Source organism: Suricata suricatta, chromosome 8, assembly GCF_006229205.1.
Source record: "Suricata suricatta isolate VVHF042 chromosome 8, meerkat_22Aug2017_6uvM2_HiC, whole genome shotgun sequence".
NCBI lineage: Eukaryota > Metazoa > Chordata > Mammalia > Carnivora > Herpestidae > Suricata > Suricata suricatta.
Genome location: NC_043707.1, coordinates 9,333,736 through 9,356,049, shown reverse-complemented (window position 1 = coordinate 9,356,049; position 22,314 = coordinate 9,333,736). Strand labels below are relative to the sequence as shown.

At 53.5% G+C, this 22,314-nt stretch overlaps 1 protein-coding gene across 1 annotated transcript in view; it reads right to left on the bottom strand.

The window, feature by feature from the left end:
* The window catches only part of SNX29 (sorting nexin 29), a 173,090-nt gene that overhangs the window by 52,330 nt on the left and 98,446 nt on the right, over window positions 1-22,314 (bottom strand). Inside the window, exons 12-13 of the mRNA XM_029949831.1 lie at window positions 8,265-8,328; window positions 6,470-6,598 (exon numbers count right to left, since the gene is read on the bottom strand). Coding sequence (XP_029805691.1) covers window positions 6,470-6,598; window positions 8,265-8,328 — 193 coding nt within the window. The remainder of the gene's footprint in view (window positions 1-6,469; window positions 6,599-8,264; window positions 8,329-22,314) is intronic.

The following is a 22,314-nucleotide window of genomic DNA, read 5'->3' as shown; positions in this document are numbered from 1 at the left end:
GGGGGGGCCCGGCAGGGACACTGGCAATCCTGACATCCAAGGCAGTCCCACACCCCACTGTCCTTTCACCTGTCCTAGGACCCTTCACATGGGTGCAACGTTCATCTGTAGCCTGAGCCTACGATCTCATTCATTTCACGTACACCAGCATACTAGTTTTTACCTCGAGCAGAGCGTGCATGGTTGGATTCTGTCATTTTCTGTTCTTATAAAGAATGCCTTGCGATCTTCTTACTGCCTTTAAATCCAAACTCATGCATTAGAAGTAGGCGCAAGCACTAAACCGCATCATGTTCTCCAGCAAAACCATGCCTGACCAATAATATATTGAAATCTACCTTTTATTATACATAACTCTCCTTTTCTTTCTCCTGCATAGGAGTCAGGGAGTTATACTCCAGTTTTAATAATTAGCTCCCATCCATAGGTTAACTATGCATTTCATTTCAGTAAAGGAGACCTTACCAAAAATTTTCTCCCAAGTATTTGTTTTAAAAAAGAAATACAGGGGCGCCTGGGTGGCTCAGTCGGTTAAGCATCCGGCTTCAGCTCAGGTCATGATCTCATGGTTGGTGGGTTCGAGCCCCGCCTTGGGCTCTGTGCTGACAGCTAGCTCAGAACCTGGAGCCTGCTTTGGATTCTGTGTCTCCCTCTCTCTCTGACCCTCCCCTGTTCGCGCTGTCTCTGTCTCTCAAAAATAAATTTAAAAAAATTAATAAAAAAATTAAAAAAAAAAAAGAAATACAGATTCTTCCAGACCCTGAGAACCCCATGTCCACAAGATTCAGTGACTGCTATGAGGTCAACTTATTATTGGACATTAAGATCCAACCAAGGAAAGACAGAAAAGGACGTAGGACCTGCGTTGGACCTTCTCATCACAGACTACTGGACTCTTGGGATTAAAACCATCAACAGTGTGGTAGGAGGGCACCTGTGCTGAGCACTGGGTGTTGTACGTAAGTGATTTATCACTGAATTCTACTCCTGAAACCAATATAACACTGTATGTTAACTAGAATTTAAACAAAACTTTGGTAAGGCAAAATAAAAACGTCAATGCCTTTAGATAGACAGTGAAGACACATTCTGTCCTTTTCCACAAAAAACATACTCATCTTTCTAATTTAACAATAAAAAAAGGCAGAGACAGACTTAGGGCAGAAACAGGTTTAAAGCCTTCATAGAAAGCCAATGAAAGTCTCCCAGGGGACGGTGAACGGGCTGATGTGATCGGGGCTCCCAAGAGCCTCATCCTACCTTCCCTTACAGACGGCGCTGCACGGCTGTGTCCCACACACAGGACACGGTCACAGCAGCCAACTCCCCAGCAGCCCCACAGGAACCAATAAAGGGACGCTGGGCACAGAGGGCTGGAAAAACAACCGGGAGGAGCTGAAGGTCAAATGAAGGCCAGTGAATGGCCAAAGCCTCCAAGATGCTCACTGCAGGGAAAACCTAGGACAAGGGAAGGATCCGCGAGCCCTCACTCTGGCCTCGGCATCCGTGGCCACCCGCGGCCGACGCACTGGCTACGAAATCAGGGCCCAACTAGTGATCGCCGACGATGAGGCTGGAGCTCTGCTCAGGGCTTGAGGAACCTAAGCTCATGTCCTTGTCCCCACAAACCTATGTGCAACAGACAGGATCTATCTGCCAAAGGCAGTCAATCACGACCTGGATTGTGCTCACTCCTGTCTACAACAGGCCCAGTGAGGAGTTAAAGAAGTTCTATAAGGACATCAGGACGAAGTCTCTTCCTGCACCAGGCCTGGTGCTACCAGAGGCCATCTTTAGTGCAAAGTGCCGAGGCCCGGCCCGAAAAGAACACTGACAGAGAAAACACAGAGCCAAGAGCAGACCAAGAACCTCCCAGGAGAACCTGGGTCCTGAACAGATCGACTAGTCCCATCAACATAAAGTTGCCCTGTTGGTCCAAGAGAATTTGGTTTGGGTTTCTACAGCCAAAAGCTTAAGAATGTCGGTTAAGATTATAATGCACCAATTCACGGACAGGGAAAGGGGGACATGACAACGTGCAAGGTGGCCCGCCAGAAGGGTCCCTGTGCTGCTTCCCCAGCCAAGGGTCAGACACAGCCCTTGCAAGCCAGCTGTCACCAGGACACACCACGCAGCATCCTGCTTTCCGTCCCCACACAGGAGGTGGGGAGAGGACCCACGCAAACCCACCACCATTTCCACTGTCAACAGATGAAGACCCAGAGGCTCCGAAGTGTGATGGCAACGGCTCTGTCAGACAGCTGGCAACACGTTCTTGTTCACACCTCGCGGCTCCCGAGCAGGAGATAAAGTTGTGACCAAGAGTCACAGGGAGGCTGGTCCTGACAGGAGACAGGAAGACCAGGCCTGGAGCAGGGCTCTGTCCAACAACTCACTGGGATCTCCCCAGGACATGGTCTGCACTCTCCTGTCAGCCACGACCAGATCCCCAGCTCTTCATGGACCTGGAAGGTTTATGGCACAGGCAGCAATTGTACTTACGCACAGAGGAAACACCACTCACGCCAATGCCCCGATCACCCAGAGAAGCCTGGCCAGTTAGGACTCAGGGTTGTTACCAGAGAAGACCAGTCACAAACTGGCTCAAGTAACAGACGGAATTTGTTAGTTCGGATCCCTGTTGAGTCCAGAGGAACAACAGCTTCAGGAAAGGCTGGATCCAGGAGCTCAAGATCTTAGCATTAGAACGTGCCAGTTTTTCCCCATTTCTCCACTGGGTTGTTGGCATTTGCGGTCAGGATCTTCCCACGTAGCAGCAAACACTGCAGACAACTCCTGGCTTTTGGTGGATCCTTCTCAAGAAGGTCATAACTGAGGGGCGCCGAGGCGGCTCAGTCAGTTGAACTTCCGACTTCAGCTCATTTCATCATCTCAAGGCTCGTGGGTTCGAGCCCTACAAAGGGCTCCAGGCTGACAGCTCAGAGCCTGGAGCCTTCTTCAGATTCTGTGTCTCGCTCTCTCTCTGCCCCCTCCCACTCACACAGTTTCTCTCAAAAATAAATGTTAGAAATTTTAAACAAAAAAGGCCACAATTGACTCTTAACAAACCTGGCTACACGACCCTATGTGAGCCTATCAGTGTGACCAAGAAAGCGAACAAGCCAGCTGTCCAGGCCTGGTCCACCTACCCTGCTCTGGAACCCAGGTGGTGGGTGATCGGGTCAGTTCCACGGAATCACACAGAAGAGGAAGAAAGAACCACACCCACCAACAAAGACTGGTACGGTGTCTACCCCAGGGGGTGAAAGATCCTGGTGGGCATGGAGAGCAGCTTCCACATGGACCCCCAATGATCCCTGCTTTGTCACCATGTCCCCGTGTGGACTCCTCCTACACTCAGGGCTCGTCTGTGTGATGACAGGACACAGTGCACAGTGAAACCGATAGGGTCTCATTCCCAAGATGAGGCTGTAGGAGACACCGTGTAGGTTCTCCTGCTCTTGGCTTCCTCACACTCCAGGAAGCCAGCTGCTGTGCTGTGAGCAGCTCTCCTCAAGAGGCCCTGGGGCAGGGAAGAGGTGGGGGGGGGCTCTCACCAACAGCCACAGGAGTGAGCTTCCAAGTGGACCCTCGAGTCCCAGCCAAGCCCTCAGAGGACTGTAGACTCATGGTCAACTCTCAGGGACAACCAGCCAGCTGAGCCATCCACAGATTCCTAACCCACAAGAACGTAGAGGACCACGATGAGTTGTTTTCAACTGCCAGGTTTGGAAATAATTTGTTACACGGTATAAGCTAACCAAGGACATGAGGAGAAACAGGACAGCCAGCAATAATCCAACAACCCAGGGCACTTCCTTCTCTCGAATACCCAGGAGACTCGAGTACCCTGATCTGCTACTCATTGTAAATACCTCCACCTCAGGACTGAGCAGCAGCCTGGGGCCACAAAAGCACTGGTCCGTTTCAATGACCTTGATCTTGGCTGAGTCACCACAGCACCAAAGGAAAGCCATTAATTTTCAGCAAAAAGGAATGTGATAAAACGCTGAATTTGTTCTGAGGTTTTTCATTTTTACAACAACACTCAGAGCCAGTAAAACACACATACACGCAAACATAGTATTCCAATACTTACAGCAGACATAATTTCACTTTTTAGGGTCTGAGAGAACCTAGCATTTAATTCTTTCTGCACCACACCATTAAAGTTTAGGTTTTGATTAGGTAAGGTGTCTTAGTATTGTAATTATTGTCCTAAAGAAAAATGGTGATTGTTAACATTTATTGAGCACTTATGACCCATGATTACGGAGCCGACATAAGCTCTCTCATTTTATCCTGCATCAACAGAGAAGCTCAGGATTTTCTTATCCTCATATTCCAGCTAAGGTAGCCAAGAAGTTAAGGACCACCTGGGTGGCTCAGTCAGTTAAGCGTTGGACTCTTGAAATCAGCTCAAGGGCTGATCCCCAGCCCACAGGATCGAGCCCCATGCCAGGCTCTGCACCAGGATGAAGACTACCTAAGATGCTCCTTTCCTCTCTCCTTCCCTCCTTCCTAAACCCTCTTTAAAAGAAAAAAAGGTTTTTTTTCTTTCACCCATGGGCTACAATTCTCCCCAAAACTATCACATACTGAAACACCCTTACTCTAAAATACACCTGACTACTTGTGTCCAGGGCCTCACGTCCTTCCGAAAGTAATCACTGGATGCATCCGACCATCCTACTTCAAAAACGAGGACACCTCGCACTGTCCAAGCACGCCCGAGAATACGAGTCTGTCCGATTCAGAACCAGATCTCCACAGACTTCAGCCTGTACAGTCAGCACACACAAGGTCGCCGCAGTTCCCCGGGGCGGGCAGGCCGCACGGTGGCTCAGGGGAGGAAACGCCTAGGACCCGAGGCACCATTGTCCGGTAACTGTCAGACGCTCGAGACAGCGTTTTAAAAGATGAAGAGGTTCTCACTAAAATTAAATACGGGATCATGGCGCCAACTCTCAACCACACATGTAACAACTCCATTAGCACCACACACACCGCCCAACATCACCGCGATCAGTAAATGCCACGATGAGTGACGGAGCTCTGGACTCCCCTGCGGATCAGCGTGACAACCTCACCTCCTGTTCTTGTTTTTAATGCTTGTTTATTTTGACAGAGAGAGAGAAGCACAAGTCAGGGAGGGGTAGAGAGCACGGGGAGACCGAATCCCAAGCAGGCTCAGTGGTGTCAGTGCAGAGCCCGATGCAGGGCTCAAACTCAAGAACTTAACAGGATCTGAGCTGAAATCAAGAGTTGGACACTCAACCGATTGAGCCACCCACATGCCCCCTGGTCTTATTTTAAAGTAGCTTTAAAGAACCACCAACAAACTGCTTATCTTACCTACAAAAGGAAAAAAAACCCAAACTCCAATGTCTAACAAAGGCCATTATTTTAATGTGGTACATTAACTCAGTGAAACGCCACATCCAGAAATGTAAGTCGTTAACATGTAAGTGGCTCAGAGAAGCAGACTAAGAAATGACAGGCTACACATTTTAAGTGTAGTACATAAAAACCTTTGCATATGAACGAATTCAGGAAAATTCACATTTGTATCTGATGGGAGATTTTGAGCGTTCTTTAATAAAATATAAACTAAATCAGAGCCAAGGAAATAAAGTGGCTCTTTAATAAGAACAGACTTAACCTTACTCTTCATTAGGAAGATGCAGACGAAAAGCACTGTCAGTGCCACTTACTCCCGGTGAGGTTGTTGGGGACCCACGGGTGGGACCCAACCCCCGCGGACTCAGCTGAAAAAGACAGGCCTTCCTGCTCGCTGCTGCAGGATACAGGCCGGCTCAGCCTACAGAGAGAGAGGGCACAGGGGGCCCCCCACCCACCTCAGCAAACTACTGCACTCGGGCCCAGCCACTCCACCTCCAGGAATTATTCCAGCAAATACAGTCATGGGACAATCAGGTCACTGACGAACATCGCTGTGGCGTTATTACAAAGCCAATTACCAGCAAAGGGTCACAAAGCACCTCCAGGGCCTGGCGGTCGGCCTGCTGGCCGGATCGACTCTGGTGCGGAGAGCAACGGCAGGTCGCGGGCATGGAGGAAGCTGGCAGGTCCCCGCACACCCGCACAGCACAAGCCCCAGGAGGTTGGGCGAGAGCGGTATGCGCCACACGGCCCCTTTCCACTAAAGGAGAGGGAAGGGAGGAGGAGAGCAGGTGCCAAAAGAAAACAAAGTAGCCGCACGGAGTGTCTCTGGAATCGCCCACACCGCCCTCCTCCAGGGAGCAAGCTGGGCACCGTGGGGGGGAGGGGGGGTCACATAACCCTACCTCTCGTGTTTTGAACCCTGTGCATATATCTTATTCAGCATTTATTCGAAACGTTAAATTAAGGTTCCAAGACATACATTTGCATTGGCTTTTTTGTTTTCTTTTGTTTTTAATTCCAAGAGCCAGTGAAGGCTGTGCCGTGCCCGCCTCTCGGGCCCTACCTGGCCAGTGCCTGGGCCTTCAGGACATGCCGCTCCTCCTGCTCAGCCACCTTCTTTTTCAAGGTGTCGACCTCCTGCCGGAGCGCCGCGGAATGCTCCATCTCGCCATCAAGCAGGTTCCGCAAAGACCTGGGGAGAGGGGGCCCCGTCCGTTCAGATGCCGTCAGCAGAGCCCACGGCGCCAAAACACAGCTGTTCGCCCGAGTCTGGAGCCCTCGGTTCTCTACAAGGGCCTGCATAACCCAGAATCCTGTGTTGGGGGCCCTGTTCCGCACAAGGTCTGGGAGCTGGCCCTCCAAAATACGTCCACTGGCTGGTCACCCTCGGTGCTGAAAAGCAGACAAGACGGCAGCTCTTCCAGAAAGAGCCACAGGCTGCCACCAAGGAGTGAGCCACACATGGTTCTGTCTACTGGACCTCAGGTGGCTTTTCCCAGAAAACACAGACTTTGGGGCACCTAACATCCCAAATCCAGGGTACACATGCCAGCTTCCATCAGGACAGGAGCCCAAGTGCGGCTGTGAGCTTGGCACACACCCACCCCCATTCCTCCCTCAACTCTGAGGCCTGTGCTCCTTTAGAGCTTTGAGAAAATTCCCTCCTTGGGGCCTAGAACCCCCCCAACACAAACATGGGGTGCTTTGGGGGGGTGGCTGGGAAGGAGAAATTAACAGACAGTGACCATTGTTCTTCATAAGGTAAGACAAAACCTACGACTTCCTGCAAGAGAATAGCTCCAGCTGGAGCAAGGAAAACAATCCTCCAATGTCTACAAGCCCTTCATCTTAGGCTTATTGTAGCTGGAAAATTGTGCTGTCTAAAGATCCATTCTTTAAAAAAAAAAATTATCTTTTGTTTTACAAGTCATGCTTGTTTGCTTTTACGTGTTTCCATAAAGGATGAGCCAGAAGCTGGTCAAGCAGGCCCAACAGAAGGATAAAAAGGACAATGGTGATGGCCTGGCACCAGGGACACTGAATCCCTGCTCTGAGGCCCAGAGTAAGGAAGCCGCGGGAAGGCACTCGCGCAGGCTCCCGCGTGCCCCTGCCCCAAAACCCCGGGAGGAGGCACGAGCAGGCTCTCGGAGCCTCGCCGACGACCCGGGCCAATCCCTCCACCCGCTGCCCCGCAGGCAAAACAAGGTGCTGGCCGGGGAGAAGCCCACACTCAAGGCAGCCAGCAGGCCAGGACATGGCTAACGCAGGGCGGCCGCCTACCATTGGTTTCAACAGAGAATCATGGGCCACCAGAGCCCTCCGCCATCTCGCCACCTGCAGTGGCCTTCCGCTAACAAGCAGCCAGACACTGGCCTGGCCTGGGAGTCCCTGACTTGAGAACACTCGAACATGGGAAGAGAGGCCCTCAGTTCAAAGGTTACCCAACGACGGCTTCAGGGGGTCAGAGGGACACTGGAGGAGGGATCTTTCCGAGGTGGTGAGAAGGTTCTCAAGGGGACCTTGGTGATGGCAGTGTATGTCCGCAAACCCTGAAAAGCACACACTGTGCCCTTGAAGTGGGTCGACTAGGTCGTGTGTGGACTGTGTCTCAGAGGGTCTTTTTAAAGAAATATTTTTCAAAAAGACTGCTTCACTACATTCTTCACGTGTTCCAAGGCAGAGCCGGGCCCGTGCGGGTTTCATCCCCTGCCAACAATGCTTTGGCACAGCCCACCCCGCAAGGAACCACTGCTCACAATTCCACCAACCAAGCACATGTCCCTTGGTCGGGGCCCGCCCCGTCCCCGAGGCCACGTGTCTGTCCGAGAACCGTGTCCTCAGGCCTGAGGGTCAGGTACCTGTTCTCTTCTTCCAGCTCGTCCTTCCGGTTCATCATGGCCACAATGGCCTGTCGCAGTTCATCTGAGGGAAGAAAACAAGGTCGAGATTAATCGGCAGACCCCGCCCGTTAAGCTGTCCCCTCGCAGAGTTGCATCATGTGCTATTTAGGGTAAGCTGTCTAGACAAGCTCCCCTTTTCCCTTTCACAATTAATCGCTGTACCGTCTGCAAGACCCAGCGGGCATGGGCTGGTCACTTTGCCCCACAGCCACGGGAGGGCAGGGCGGGTGAGGGACGCGGCGGGCTTCCCTAGGCCAGCGGCTACGGGAGAAGACGGCCTCACACTCCCACTTTTCCGAGTCCCTGATCCTGGACGGCATCTGCTCTGACCAAGACTGCTCCCCAGTTACAGCTGTTTGTCAGCAGAGGAGAAAGGGCCGGCCGAGCGACAGGTGGCTCCATGCAGACCTAGAAACACTCACCCGAGTTAAGAGATCTGGCTTCTTCCTACACAGACTTCTATAGTTTGTACACAGGTGACCGTGTAAAGGGGTCACCTGTCCAGGGCACAGCCTGGAAGTATTTACGGGGGCTCCTCTTCTAGACAACCTCAACTTGGGAAAGCATGGCTAGAAAACCACGCTTTTAGATTAGCGTCCAGGTTTCCCATCTCCATCAAAGTTAACTGTTGTCCCCATCCATCCACATATTAAACACATCGTTCTCCTATCACTTAGATAGGAACCCCTAGCAAACCCTGTGAAGGGCTCCCCTCTTGGATCTGGCTGCTAGGAAGCTCACAGCCCACCTCCCCATTGGGTGAGTGCTCACATCCATGCGGCAACCACAGCATGCCCTAGCCTGCCCACTCCCCCCCCTCACCTTCTCCAACCTTTATTTCCACATTGGGCCAAAGTACTCACAACCTGTCACACTTTGCAAAGTCTGCTTTAAGAGGCTACTTCAAATCCTCTTTTGGAAAGAGGATAGGAGTTTTGGTTTCTGCCCTTTAGTTAAAATTTAACAGACATACCAAGCTCTAGCTCAGGACTATCTCATTTAATCCTTCATGCACATCTAAGAAAGACAAATCACCATCCCATCTAGTGTGGGTATGAAGAAACTGCAGGGGTAGAAAGAGGAGGAAGGGCAAAGACCAACAGGTGGGTCCTCTCGGTCCCCCTCATACTGAGAATGCCCAGGGAGAATGAAACTCGCCAAAGACCTCGAGGCAAGAAATGGGGCCACGGGACCAATGCTGTCTCTCTGCAAGACAAAAGTATATTCCGCAGCCCAGTCTCAGGGCAAGAGAAGGAAGGAAAGGAATGATGGGGGCCCCTCCTCAGCCTCCAGCTCAGACACTCGAGGCCACTCCATTTGGATTAGGCAGAGTAAAGAACAGACCATCTCGTCTCCAAGCCCAGAGCAGCCCCTGTGGCACCCCAGGGACCCAAGTAGGTGGTCTTCACCCCAGCTCCCCCATCAGGCTTCTCCCAGGACGACACCTGTGTGCTGTACCAGGACAAAGTGGACCCTGAGGTGCCGGTGAGGAGTGAGGTCTGAGTGTCCCTGCCTGGATCACCAAGGTGTCAGCGAAGAAAGACCCAGAAAAATCACTGGGTCAACACGTATTCACTGAGCCCCGACAACAAACAAGCACTGTCCTTGGTGCTGAAGGTAACGAGTGACCAAAACACACCCACATCTCTGCTTGCTTTTTCTGCCTGTTTTTTTCCGTAAGACTCAGGCCTCCTTCGTGACCCTCCTACCTTCTGCCAGGGCTGTGCATCTTTTTGACAGCGTCCCCTTCAAGTCATGGGACTCTGTTCTGACCCTGGCTCTAAACGTTTGAAAATTTTAATAGAAAAAAAAAAAAAAAGACAGGAAAAGCACTTCCAGAAAAGATGCTACTAAAGTAAAAAAGGGCAAGGGTGGGAGCAGGGCTGATAAGATGGTAGGAATACTGGGCCGAGATCACCGGCCTGAGGAGACCACGGGGGACCGAGCCACCCACCGGCCCCTGGGAGACGAGAGCCAGCACGTGAAGCAGATGAAGGCAAGGAGTGTGCCTGACTCAGCCGTGCTCTGCCTGGAGATACAACAGCCCAGAGCTCACATATTCATCCAGCCAGCCGGCCGGCCGTCAGCACCTACTGGGCACCTGCTAGGCCCTAGGCACAAGGCACCTTCCTAAGAAGAGACCCACGCTCCCAACTTAGCTCAGGAAGCAAGGTCTTTAAAAGGAGAATCTCTTGGGGTGCCTGAGGGGCTCAGTCAGTTGAGCATCCAGCTTTGGCTCAGGTCATCATCTCGCAGTTTGTGGTTCAAGCCCTGTGTCGGGCTCTGTGCTGACAGCTCAGCGCCTAGACCCTGCTTCAGATTCTGTGTCTCCCTCTCTCTCTCTGCCCCTCCCCTGCTCATGATCTGTCTGTCTCTGAAAAGTAAATGTAAAAAAAAATGTTTTAATAAAAGGAGAATTTCTTCATAAAAAACGACAGACATTCACCTATGCCGATCATGAAACACAGTCTACAAGACTTTGCCTTCTCAACTTAACCAGGGGTCTAGGCTCCTGGCTCCCAGCCTCATACCTGTGTCCCAGTCCCTCTGAGCCTTTCCCTCGGGTTTAAGAAGAAAATCAGCACCCCCCCTTCCCAAATCCCTGGGTGCTGCCAGGTTCAGAGGAACAAGGAGACGGGCAGGCACTCGATCGGGGCACTGCCTCTTACACACTGCAGCGGTGCATTCATAACTCAAAAGGCATCATGTTTAAAAAAATTTATCTGAAAAATCTCAAGAAAAAAAAGCCACACATAAACATAACCCAGTAATTTTTTCCATGAGGTCACAGCCATAAAAGGGGGGTGGGGGAAGACTTAGTAAGAACAGGATAATATCTATTCGGTCTTTCTCCTCAAGAAGCCCAGCACAAGTGGCCGGCAGCTGGGGACTGTGGACCCAGACCTGGAAATCATGCCTTCATTCCAACAACTGCTTGAATCCTGAATCTTCCTACAAAGCGGCCTTCCCACTGGGGTTGAGACTTTCTTGCACAGACAAAGGAAGACGACGCTCATTTCCAGGGAGCTGCCAGGAGGCCCCAAGAAGTGAAATGGTTTCCTTCACTAGACTTTTCGAAGCAATTTCAGGTGCACAGCCGACTGGAAAGCACATAATCACCACCTCCCCCACTGTCGCCATCCCGATCACACGGGCGCATTTGTTACATTTGATGAACTTGCACTGACACATCATAACAACCCAAAGTTGACCTGTGTCTTGGGGTTTGGAACATTGTGGAGACATGTATCCCATTACAGTATTACACAAGATAGTTTTTCTGCTCCCAAGTCCCCTGGGCTCCACCTGTTCTTCCCTCTCCCCCCAAACCTTGGCTGCAATCTCTGAATCAGAAAATGTACCCTCGACCCATGGGCCTTCCATTCGGAAGCCGCACATCACACCCAGGTGTGACTGACACTAATGATCCACTTGCACTGGATCTAAGCACAACTCTGCTAAGCACGTGCACTGCAGGGCCCCCCCCCCCCGCCTGAGTGCTCAGCACAGGGGGCCCTCGACGGCTCAGTCTGCTGGCTCTGCAAGCCTCTGCAGGAGGGAGCCCTTCACCACCCTCTAACATGGTCCTTATGCACAGAGGTTTGCGTCAGGCCCCTGCCTGGGGTCACCAGGGCCCCCCCACCCCCCACACAAGCAGTAGCCTCTGGCCAGAAGCCTTCCTGAGAGACCCTCCTGAATGATTTTCACTACTGTGACCCTACCCGTGAGCTGGTGCATGGATTTCATAGACAGAATCTGTCTTTCCTCATGTTCACTGGGCCCAACTTCCAGTCTGATAAACCTAAGTCCTTTATTTGGGCCCAGATGAAAAGGCACATCACCCAGGAAGCCCTCTGTGATTTCCCTATCCCTCCACAAGCTGCAGAGTGTGCAATAATGACCCCCGTGCCTCCTGTACTTAGCTCACATCTCCTTAAAGACACACAACGTGCCAGGCATCTTGGGTCCCCAGAGGACCAGCAAGTTGGGTGCTTGGTCAAGGTTCATGGAAAAGGAGGGATCCAGAGAGACTATTCAACTCCAACGACAAGATCTCTGACACTCACAAGACTGACAGCTGCTAAGGGAGGAGTGCTTTCCACTGCAGTGTCGGCACCTGACAAGTCGTTTCAGCTTCCGCAGCCACCTAATGAGGGCGCCCAGGACGGAGCACTGGAACAAGTCCTCTGGGGTCTGAAGTCGCCTTCCCCACCCCGAGGCCAAGAACGATGGAAAGTGCCCTTGGCAGGACCAAGGGCTGGAGAGAAGGCGCTTTCGTGAGGAGTGGGAAGGGGTAAGATGGTCAGTACAGGTTCCAGGAGCTTCCACTGCAATAATAGGAGTGGTATTTAAGAAGGGCTTGTATCAACAGGCCCCTGGTTAAGGAAATGGGAGTTCAAACCCCAGGACAGCCGCTTACTGCCTGCTATCCGGAAGTGGGCTTACAGCTTTGCAAAATGGTCACGGTGCCAGGTTCCCCGCAGAATGGTCCTATGAGTACATGCGCATTCCCAGACTGCTGGGCGCACTGCAGCCAGCGCAGACAAGGGGTTCAGGGTCCCAAATCCTCGGTTCAAACTGTGGCTCTGCAGCTGGGTAACTCTGCGCAAGCTACCCACCCTCTCTCAACACCAACTCCCATGTCTACAAAAGGGGGTCTCAGTGGTCACTAGCTCATACTAATGTCCTAAGCACTCGATAAGGTAATTATGTAAATTAGGTACTTAGAAAAAGCTCGGCACCCCCTCCCCCACTCGTGCTCTCTCATGTCGCTCAAAAAAAATAAACCTAAAAAAAAAAGGAGACTGCTCAGCACATAGAAAACATACAACACATCACCTATCCCTGTAATTAGTGCCTTGTCCTTCAACAGCAGGGGACAGAAAAACTGGGGAGAAGTGACTGTCCAAGGAGGGGTTGGTTCAACTGAGCACATTTTCAGAAGTTATGAGATTTTACTGACTTCCTGTGAACCTCAGCCTTGGGAAATAAAAGATTTTTTTAAGTGGTCTATGCCCTAGAGCAGCAGACTAGATAATAGAATTTTCTCAAGTGTCAAACAGGATCACCGTGGGCCACGTGGGAAATCAGACCCAGACAGGGAGGGGGTCCCTTACGGGAGGCTGAGTGTGTGGTTCTGGGGACGTAGGGCACACAGACTCTGCAGCTAAAGCCTGCCTACTCTGCGGGGGAAAGACCACTTGGAGGAAGACGTGGTCTCGACAAAGTCCCAGAAAACACACACACTTTTCAGGCCAACGGGAGCCCCAGTGGCTGAAATGAGAGAGCTCGACCACAGACCCCCCTTGGAGGGCCCTGGTCTCACTATGCGAGCGCCACCATGACAAACACCAGGAGGGCCAAGGCTCAACGATCCATCCCACTGGCGTCCCCTGCCCCACACGCCGTGCAGGCTGGCCTCCTGGCCCACGTCCCTGTATGGACAGCAACACCGAGATGACAGAGGACAAGGACACAGGTCAACCAGTACTCTGATACCAGGAATTAGACAAGAAAATGTTGTCAGACTGGCCCTCCCACCTTCCCCACACCCCCACTGCAGTTCACGGTCAAGGTGAACAACAAAATGTCCCATGAGAATGCTTATCCCCCTGACAAACACCCTCAACAGGCTTTACTTTATGCACGTTCACCTTGATTTTTCTTGGCTGTAAGCCAGGAGGCAACGTTTGGTTGGTTTTCACAGATCACGGAAATACCTTATTTCTCCCAGCAGCAGTGACACAGGCCAGCGACGCCTCCCTCCCGAACTTGTAATTTTCTCTCCTGTCCCCAGCGCCGCCCATCCCATTACAGACTTAGGCAGTGTGGCCTCCTTCCTCTCCACTACCCGCCACACACGTTTCAAGGACCTCAGGAGCAGGATCTCTGCACTGCGGCTCCCATGAAGCCTGGTGGAGCCAGGGTTCCCCTCACCTAGGCCTGAAAGGCAAAGGACCATCCACCTCACACTCAGGTCCTTGCTCAGCTGCAGAGGACTGAATGGCAAATGCAGCCAAGCACACAGGACAATGTCCACTTTAACCCTAAGAAACTGATCAGGGACAAAAAGCAGCACCTCTGCTCACTGTGGAAAAGAAGGGCTCATCTGTAAATTGTAGCGGGGCAGGGAACCATTGTGGGAGCAGGAAACAGACTTCCATCTCTGCCTCTATATCCAAATAGACGTCAAATCACCTCATTTCAGTGTGAGCTGCAGCAATACAACACCGTCAGTACCTGAGCGCACATTTATGCCGCAGCAGCGGCGGCCTTCGCGCAAAAGCAAACAAGCCCATTAAGGAAATTATATTTTGTTTCAGTTTTTTTTTTTTTTTTTGGTTTTGTTTTGCTTTTAACTTCTGCCCACAGAGGGCCAATCTAACAAAACAAAGATCCATTATGGAAACTTGACACTCTTCAAGGCAGTCACAGGCACAATAGAAAAATCATAGCTTTCTCATCAAATCCCAGATTCCTCAAGTCTCCTTTCTGGGACCCTGGGCGACCCCTAGCGGTCAGTTCCCTCCGCTGGAAGCTCGGTGCTCGCACCCCCAGCCACACAGGACGGGGCAGGGGTTGGGACAAGTTTTCTGGAACACACCCACACTCGTCAGTTATGCTCTACGCCTGCTTTTGTGCCACCAGGGCAGAGCTGAGCTGTCGTGACAGACACGGACGGTCCTGCAGGGCCTCTCACAGGTTCCAAGGTCTGCCTGTCTTAGGAGAAGGTCCAGGAGCTCCCCGTCCCCTCCCCCAAGGCCAGCCTCCTCCCATTCCGGGCTGGGGACAGTGGTCTGTGGTTAGGGATGGGCCTGACAGACACTCGTGCCGGCCAGTGGAGCTCGCTGGCTGGACCCCAGGCCAGCTGTTGACGAGACAGAGACAGGAGGGAGCAGGGAAGAGGTTGCCGCTTCAGTCACTGCGGACCCCGCCCTCACTTCACAGGTCCCCTCAGCCTTGCCACGGGTCCCTCCGACTGCCCTCATTCAGCCTCCTACCCTTCACCTGCTTCCTGTGCCTTCACCGGCTCCCAGAGGCAACTGCACCTATACCCAGCGCTCAGCCACCGCCTGCACCCCACAGACACCCAAGGCTCCAGCCCCCAGCCCCTTGGATGGTCCACACCCTGCTCAACTCCACGGCTCCCTGCTTTGTCCACTGCAGAGCAGACACGCTCCCCTTCCCTCAGGCCTCCGTGTCCCGGTTTCGGACAGGGATCACCTCTTCCGTGAGGTCCTCCCCCACTGGCAGGGGCAGACAGCAAGCCTGACACCCTCCTCCTCAGGGCGCAGCCCCCACAGGCCTCCAGCTGCATGCAGGGAAACCTAGGGTGCCTGGTTACCCCAAACCGAGCCAACCACGGGGAGTCCTCCAGAAGTGTGGGATGGGCCAGTCTCAGAGTCGAGATAAAGAGTGGGTGGGAGCAGATGCATCCGGCCAAGGGCAAACGGCTCTAATTTGCTCCACCAAGACCCATGTGCTGGAGTGGAGCCAAGGGCCGCTGGCCAGGCCAGGGCGCAGGGAGCTCACAGACACAGGGGCAGTAGCCCACCCAAGAGGGGAGCCGGTAGAACCCCTCCAGGCAAATCCAGCACAGACAAAACACGGAGATTCACAAAGGGGCTGGTGGCCCAGGGGTCAAATGTGAGCCACAGAGCCCCACTGCTGGACACTGGGGAGCGGCCACACGGTAACCCCAAGCCTAAGGACAATCCCTCTGGAGCTGGGAGACGAGAGCTGGCAGACCTGGTGTCCTGCTGCACAGGACAGGTGTCCTGGCTCACCTGCAGAGACCACCTCTGCAGCGGTGCAGGAATGGCCACCCCAGCTCCCAACGGGGTCCCGTGAGCCCCTACTATGCTGCTTTTGAGTCCAAAACCTCAGCTCTTCCAAATCCTCACAGCCAGCCAGGCCAGCGAGACCCCGCTTTCCCCAAGGCCCCGCTGCACCCTGTCTACACCTCCACAGAGGCAGCAAAGCCCCATCACTGCCCAGAACTGGGGCGTCGGGGAGAAAAACAGAAGCCCCCAACTTGCCCCAGGCCCTGGCCACAACACACACAAAACCTTAGGGAAGAGCGAAGGGTGGGATGGGTTAAGGAAGGAGTCAGAGAACCTCCCCGCCCCCCACACACACACTGCTCAAGCCTGTTCTTCTCGAGGTGCAGAGCGCACGATGGGCCAGGCAGAAATGTCAACCATTTAATCGGAAGTTCACGGCCTCCAGAGAAAACACTAACCACCAGATTCACAGCTTTAATTTCCTGCCCGAGCGACAGAGATTCAGGCTCGAACCCAACTTCTTCCTACGCATCCTGGGAACGGATACCCACGGGAGGAAGGGAACAAGTTCTTTTATCATTACGAGGACCTAAAACTGGACCATTCCCCTCCTCCGGGGCACATGAATCCACCCACAGGCATCCCAGATTCCCGACAGATCAGCAAGCGGGGACCCACATTAACGCAGACGCACACGGCGGAGAGCCCCATTCACACGGTGATTATGGGTGTCAGGCGTTACTATATAAAGTACTGAGGCAGCCATGCGGCGGCGATGGGAGAGCCTTCCCATGTTCAGCCACTGAAGGCCCCCCAGGGGGGAAATTATCTTGAGGGTAATTTTGAAAAGGGAGTTAAAGATCATCTGAAGAGGGAGTCCAGGAGTAGGCTACCAAGATGTGGCCTGTCGGGACGCACACGTGAGTGCGCACTCACATATGCACATATCTGTGTATTCGTTCTATGCCTTTTATAAAAGGTACCTCTTCCCAAAGACCTCACAGACCCTTTACAAACGCTCCCCTGGGGCCCATACTCCGCTCTATTTAAAGAGCTCACGAGGGCACATGCACAGAAATAAATAATACGCTTCTGTAACTATGTACTTAACCTATACGGTCATTTGTCAGACTTTACTGCTTTTTCTAGCTTTGCCTGCCTACCCCCTCCCGTCCACCTCCAGGAGAAAGGACCAACTGTATCAAGCTTCACTGTAACTTCCAAGATCCATCCAGGCCCTTGTGGCTTTCTGTTCGGTTTCCCCTGCCCGCCTAGGGTTTCTACTGTGCCATCTGTTAACTTGGGGAGGAAATGCCCCCAGACTTGTTGCCAGAGCTCTGAGGACCAGGACCTACCCTGCAGCGAGTTTCCGGTTAGGAAGGGAACAGCTCTCCAGCCTCGCTGGGCTGCATGTTAGAAGGACCCAGAAAGCTAGTAAAAACGAGAGGCACCTGCGTGGCTCCGTGAGTTAAGTATCTGACCTTGGTTTCAGCTCAGGGCATGATCTCACAGTTTCGAGAGTTTGAGTCCTACATCAGGCTTTGTGCTGGAAGGGCGGAGCCTGCTTGGGATTCCCGCTCTCCCTCTCTCTCTGCCCCTCCCCTGCATGCGGTCTCTTAAAAATAAACTTCAAAAACAATTTTTTTTAAAGCATGCATACACACCCCCCCTCCTGCTGAGACTCCATCCCAGAGCATCTAAGCCACCATCTCCAGGGGTGGGACCCTGGCATCAGCGTGTACACAAAGCTCAGCCAATGTGCCTACGCAGCAGACGCTGGGCAGGAGACCCCAAGCTGCAGAGCACTCAGCACATCACTCAACACAGTACTCAGCAGCTCCCACCGGGGGGTCAGCCACTGCCCAGAGACCTTGGCAGACTACCTCAATCGAGCCCCCAACAACCCCCAAAACTACAAGCTGTCACTGTTCCCATTTTTCAAAGGAGCCAGCAAAGGCTCCGAGAGGTTAAATAACCTGCTCAGGGTCACACAGCTGGGAAACTGGGGGGGCCTGCCAGGCAGAGACCCTGTGTTCCCTATCACCAGGTTGCACAGCCAGATGGGGAGGGCTCAGTCCTTTGTCCTGAAGGACCCCCCGCTCAGGGAAAGGTGAAGGTTATATACACCCCAACACTCAGACAAGCCCTATTAACCACTCCAGCCCCCTCTCAGGTGCTCGTGAGAGCAGGCAGCCCATGGCAGGGCTGTGACTTAAAAGGGACACAGCACCCCCAGAGGCGCTTGGGGTGTCAGTGTGACTGGCCAGCAAGCCAGAAGGGAAGACCGACAGAGACAGGCCAGGGCCCCAGGTTCTAGCCCTTCTCCTGCACACAATTTTTTTTTAATATTTATTTATTTATTGAGAGAAAGAATGTGAACAGGGGAGAGGCAGAGAGGGAGAAGGAGACACAGAATCGGAAGCAGGCTCCAGGCTCTGAGGTGTCAGCACAGGGCCTGACACAGGGCTCGAACTCACAAATCACAAAATCATAACCTGAGCCAGTCAGCTGCTCAACCAACTGAGCCACCCAGGGACCCCGGTGCACGCACTTTTGTCTCCACTGCTGACCTTGAGTGAAGGTCAGGGCTCAGCTGTAGAGAAGGAACCAAGGAGCTCCCGGTTTCATGGGGCTAACGGGGTCACCCCCCCATCTTACAGGTGGGAAAGACACGAAGTTAAGGATCTCCTCCAGTGACAGCAGCTGGCAGGAGACATGCCTCCTCACAGGGACACTGGGTCAGGCGCTGCGCGAACGGTCTCATTAAGCCCTGCAAGCAGGCTCCTGAAGCAGGTTCTACACGCGAGCCACTCTATCAGTAAGTCAACAGGCACAGATCAGACCCCGGGCCACTTGACAGTGAGACACACTGGCACGACCACGTGATGCCTCCCGTCTCCCCAGCCCCACACCCCCACGGTGGATCTCACAGAGGCCAGGGCCCCACACCCGCTGTATTTTACAACCCCCGACATGCACCCCAACAAGAGATCAACACTGCTGGTTTTCATCGGAGACAAAGCAGGGTGTAGGCAGAGTCCCGGGCCAGAGGTCACAACACGCCTTCCCCAGCTCATTACTCCTCTACTAACAGAGCCTCGGCTGGGAGACCCCAAGACCACCTGACCCCGGGGTCCCGGGGCCGCAGGAGGTAGATGAGGAGCACTCCTTTGACTGAAGCAGGCTCCTGTCACCTGCAAACAAACAGTCCTGCGCCGGCGCTGCGCCCTGGAACCTACAAGGAGGGGGCACAGGACCCAAGGGTCCCCAGAGCCGGGAGGCACATGGGATGACCGGCTACCAGCAAAGACAGGAGACGGGCCGAGTAACAAACAGGGATGCCGGGCCCTCGGCCAGCACAGCCGCTCAACGGCAAGGTGCTTCAGGCATTTCCCAGCCCCCTGGGGTCTGAGACGCCCCGTCTGTAGAGTGAGCTGGTACAGACTCTGGTCTCCTGGAACCCTCCTAGCTCTGCAGCGCTGGGCTCTTCGGGAACAGCCGAAGGGCCTGGCTGGCTTCTGCCTCCCGCAGGCAAGCACAGACCACCGGGCAGCCCCTCATCTGCTCTACCCACCGCCTGCGTTCAGCTGGCCCGACAACTGTGAGCAGGGTAAACAGGGCGGCCACAGCCCCGAGGGCTATAACACCAACATCCCTGCAACTGGCCTCACGCTCCCGCCCACCCGAGTGGTGGGGTTAACTGCCGGCAGGCAAGATTAATTGCATGTGAAATACCCATAAATAATTAAGACATCAGCCGCACAGCTTCCTTCCGCCCTCAGGCTGTGATCCTGTGTATGGCCAATCCTCAGACAGAGCCACACACATCATCGGCAATTAATTAGAAGCCCACAGCTACTGAGAGGACACAGGCCAACCTCACACCAGACCGTGGGCAGCCTTCCACCATCCTGCTCCACGCCGAACACCTCGAGGTCCGGCACCCAGCACGCCCACTCCAGGTGACCAGGAAGGACCCGGCTCCACTACAGATTTCCTGTGCCACCACGGGCATGCCACCTGCCTGGAGTGTCAGTTTCCCCAGCTCTGTAGTGGGCATGATGGCACCAACCATCCACCTCCAAAGTCAGAGGTGGGCTGATGGGAGAGAGCACAGGAGGCACTCTGAGAATAAAAGATGGGATGCGGATGTCTGGCTGGGTAGTCACCCCACAAGCCACCTCCTCAGTCATGGCCTTTGGGGAAGGAAGCAGAACAACGCTCCCAAGTCTTAAAATTAAGGTGAAGGAGGCCTGAAAAGGTGGAAGGACAAGAGACACTCCAAAGACAAAAGGCCAACGAACAGTAGCCATCCTTGGGCCCTCCTGACACCAAGGGCACCGCAGGGCCCTCGAGTGGCAGGTTTTTCCGCCGCTGTGTGCCAGGCAGCAGCCCTCTCAGAGCACCAGGGACTCAGCTAGGGGGCTGATCTCGAACATCAGGCACAACACAGGAAAAGACAGCAGTTCCAGGTCAAGCTGCCCCCGGGGCAGGTAGCGGAGACTCCCGAGCGAGCAGCTGGCCGGCAGAACCAGCCAGATTGGAGCAAGAAAGCAACTGGACACTGAAATTAATGAGGGACTTGGATTCGATGCCATCACGTCTATTTCAGCTTTAAAACCTGGCTCACACACCTTCCTGGAGGCGGCCTTCGGACTCTAGGAGATGAAGCCAAATCTCCACCTTGTGGCAGTGGGCGGACCTCAGCCCTAACTTTAACCACCTCCTTCCCTCGAGGGAGATCTGTAGAGCAGACACGAGCCTATGCCCTCTGAATGCCCAGCCTGGCACAGTGCCTGACAGTTTCCTTGTAGCTGGAGGGGACCACATGGGTCAGTTCTGGTCACCAAGATAGAAAATAAGTCTACCAGACAGACTGTGAGCTCTTCCAGCTTGGAAAGGGGTCTGGCAGCCCCAATAGCACCAGCCCACGTGCAAACAGGAGGATGAGAAGTCTGGGGCAACCTCAGGACCTTGGCTGTTTAAATAACGCTGCAATCAACACTGGGGTGCTTACATCTTTTCCAATTAGGGTTTTTATTTTCTCTGCATCAACACCCAGTAGTGAGATTAGCAGAGCACGTGGAATTTCTTTTTTTAGTTTTTAGAGGGTCCTCCGTGCTGTTCTCCACAGGGGCTGCACCAATTTACAGGTGGAACTTAAGAAACAAAAGACAAAGGGACAGACACAGACTCTCAAATAGAGCCGGTGGTCACCAGAAGGAAGGAGGGTAAACAGATGCAGGGGATTAAGAGTCCAATTATCTTGATGAGCACTGAGAAACGGGAGTTGTTGATTCATATTCTATACCTGAAACTAATATTGCACTCTGTTAATTACACTTCAATAAAAATAACAAAGAGGGGCTCCTGGGTGGCTCAGTTAAGCGTCCGATTTCAGCTCAGGTCATGGTCTCACGGTTCGTGAGTTCAAGCCCAGTGTCGGGCTCTGTGCTGACAGTGGGGTGCCTGTTTGGGATCCTCTGTCTCGCTCTCTGCCCCTCGCCCCACTCCCGCTCACTCTCAAAAATAAAGTGGGGCAGAAGACACTTGAGCCCTTAGTACCTCTGAGCAGCTGAAGCATGCCGACGACCACCATGAAAGGGGCCCTCGAGTGCGGGCACCGGACAGCACCCTCCCTGCCGCCTCACCTCCACCCAGCACCCTCTCAGGCCTCCCTGGAACTCAGCAAGGACCTGGGCCTTCGTGGCCGCTGAAGCCATCTCGGGGATCAGCCCCGCCCCGAACCCAAGTCCCGGTCAGAACCGAGTGGTTCTCTCCCGGCCTTCGAGCAAGAGGAATTCCTTGGTAGAACGTGACCATCTCCCACGTCCTAGGTTCTCAGCAGTTACCGATTTCCCTGGGAGGCAACGCAGCCAAGAACGAACACACACACCCCACTCCTGCTTGATGGCCAGAGGAGCTCCAGTCAGTTACCAGCGGTTCTGCCTAGGGCAGGATTCAACCCCTCTGAACCCATTTCCTCACCTGTAAAATAGCAAAGACAGCACTCCCCTTCCTCCAACAGTTATGGAGACTGAAAGAGATTACTGGAAAACACCAGGTGGCAGGAGAAGCTGGAAGGCCCTTCCCCTCCCACCTCTACCCCTGCCTCCTCCCTACGTCCCCACCCCCACATCAAATCCTCCGAAGGAAGGAAGCCGGAGGAGACTGGCACAGCCCTTGCCCCTTCCCTGAGGCAGAGAGGAGGAGGGGAAAGCACT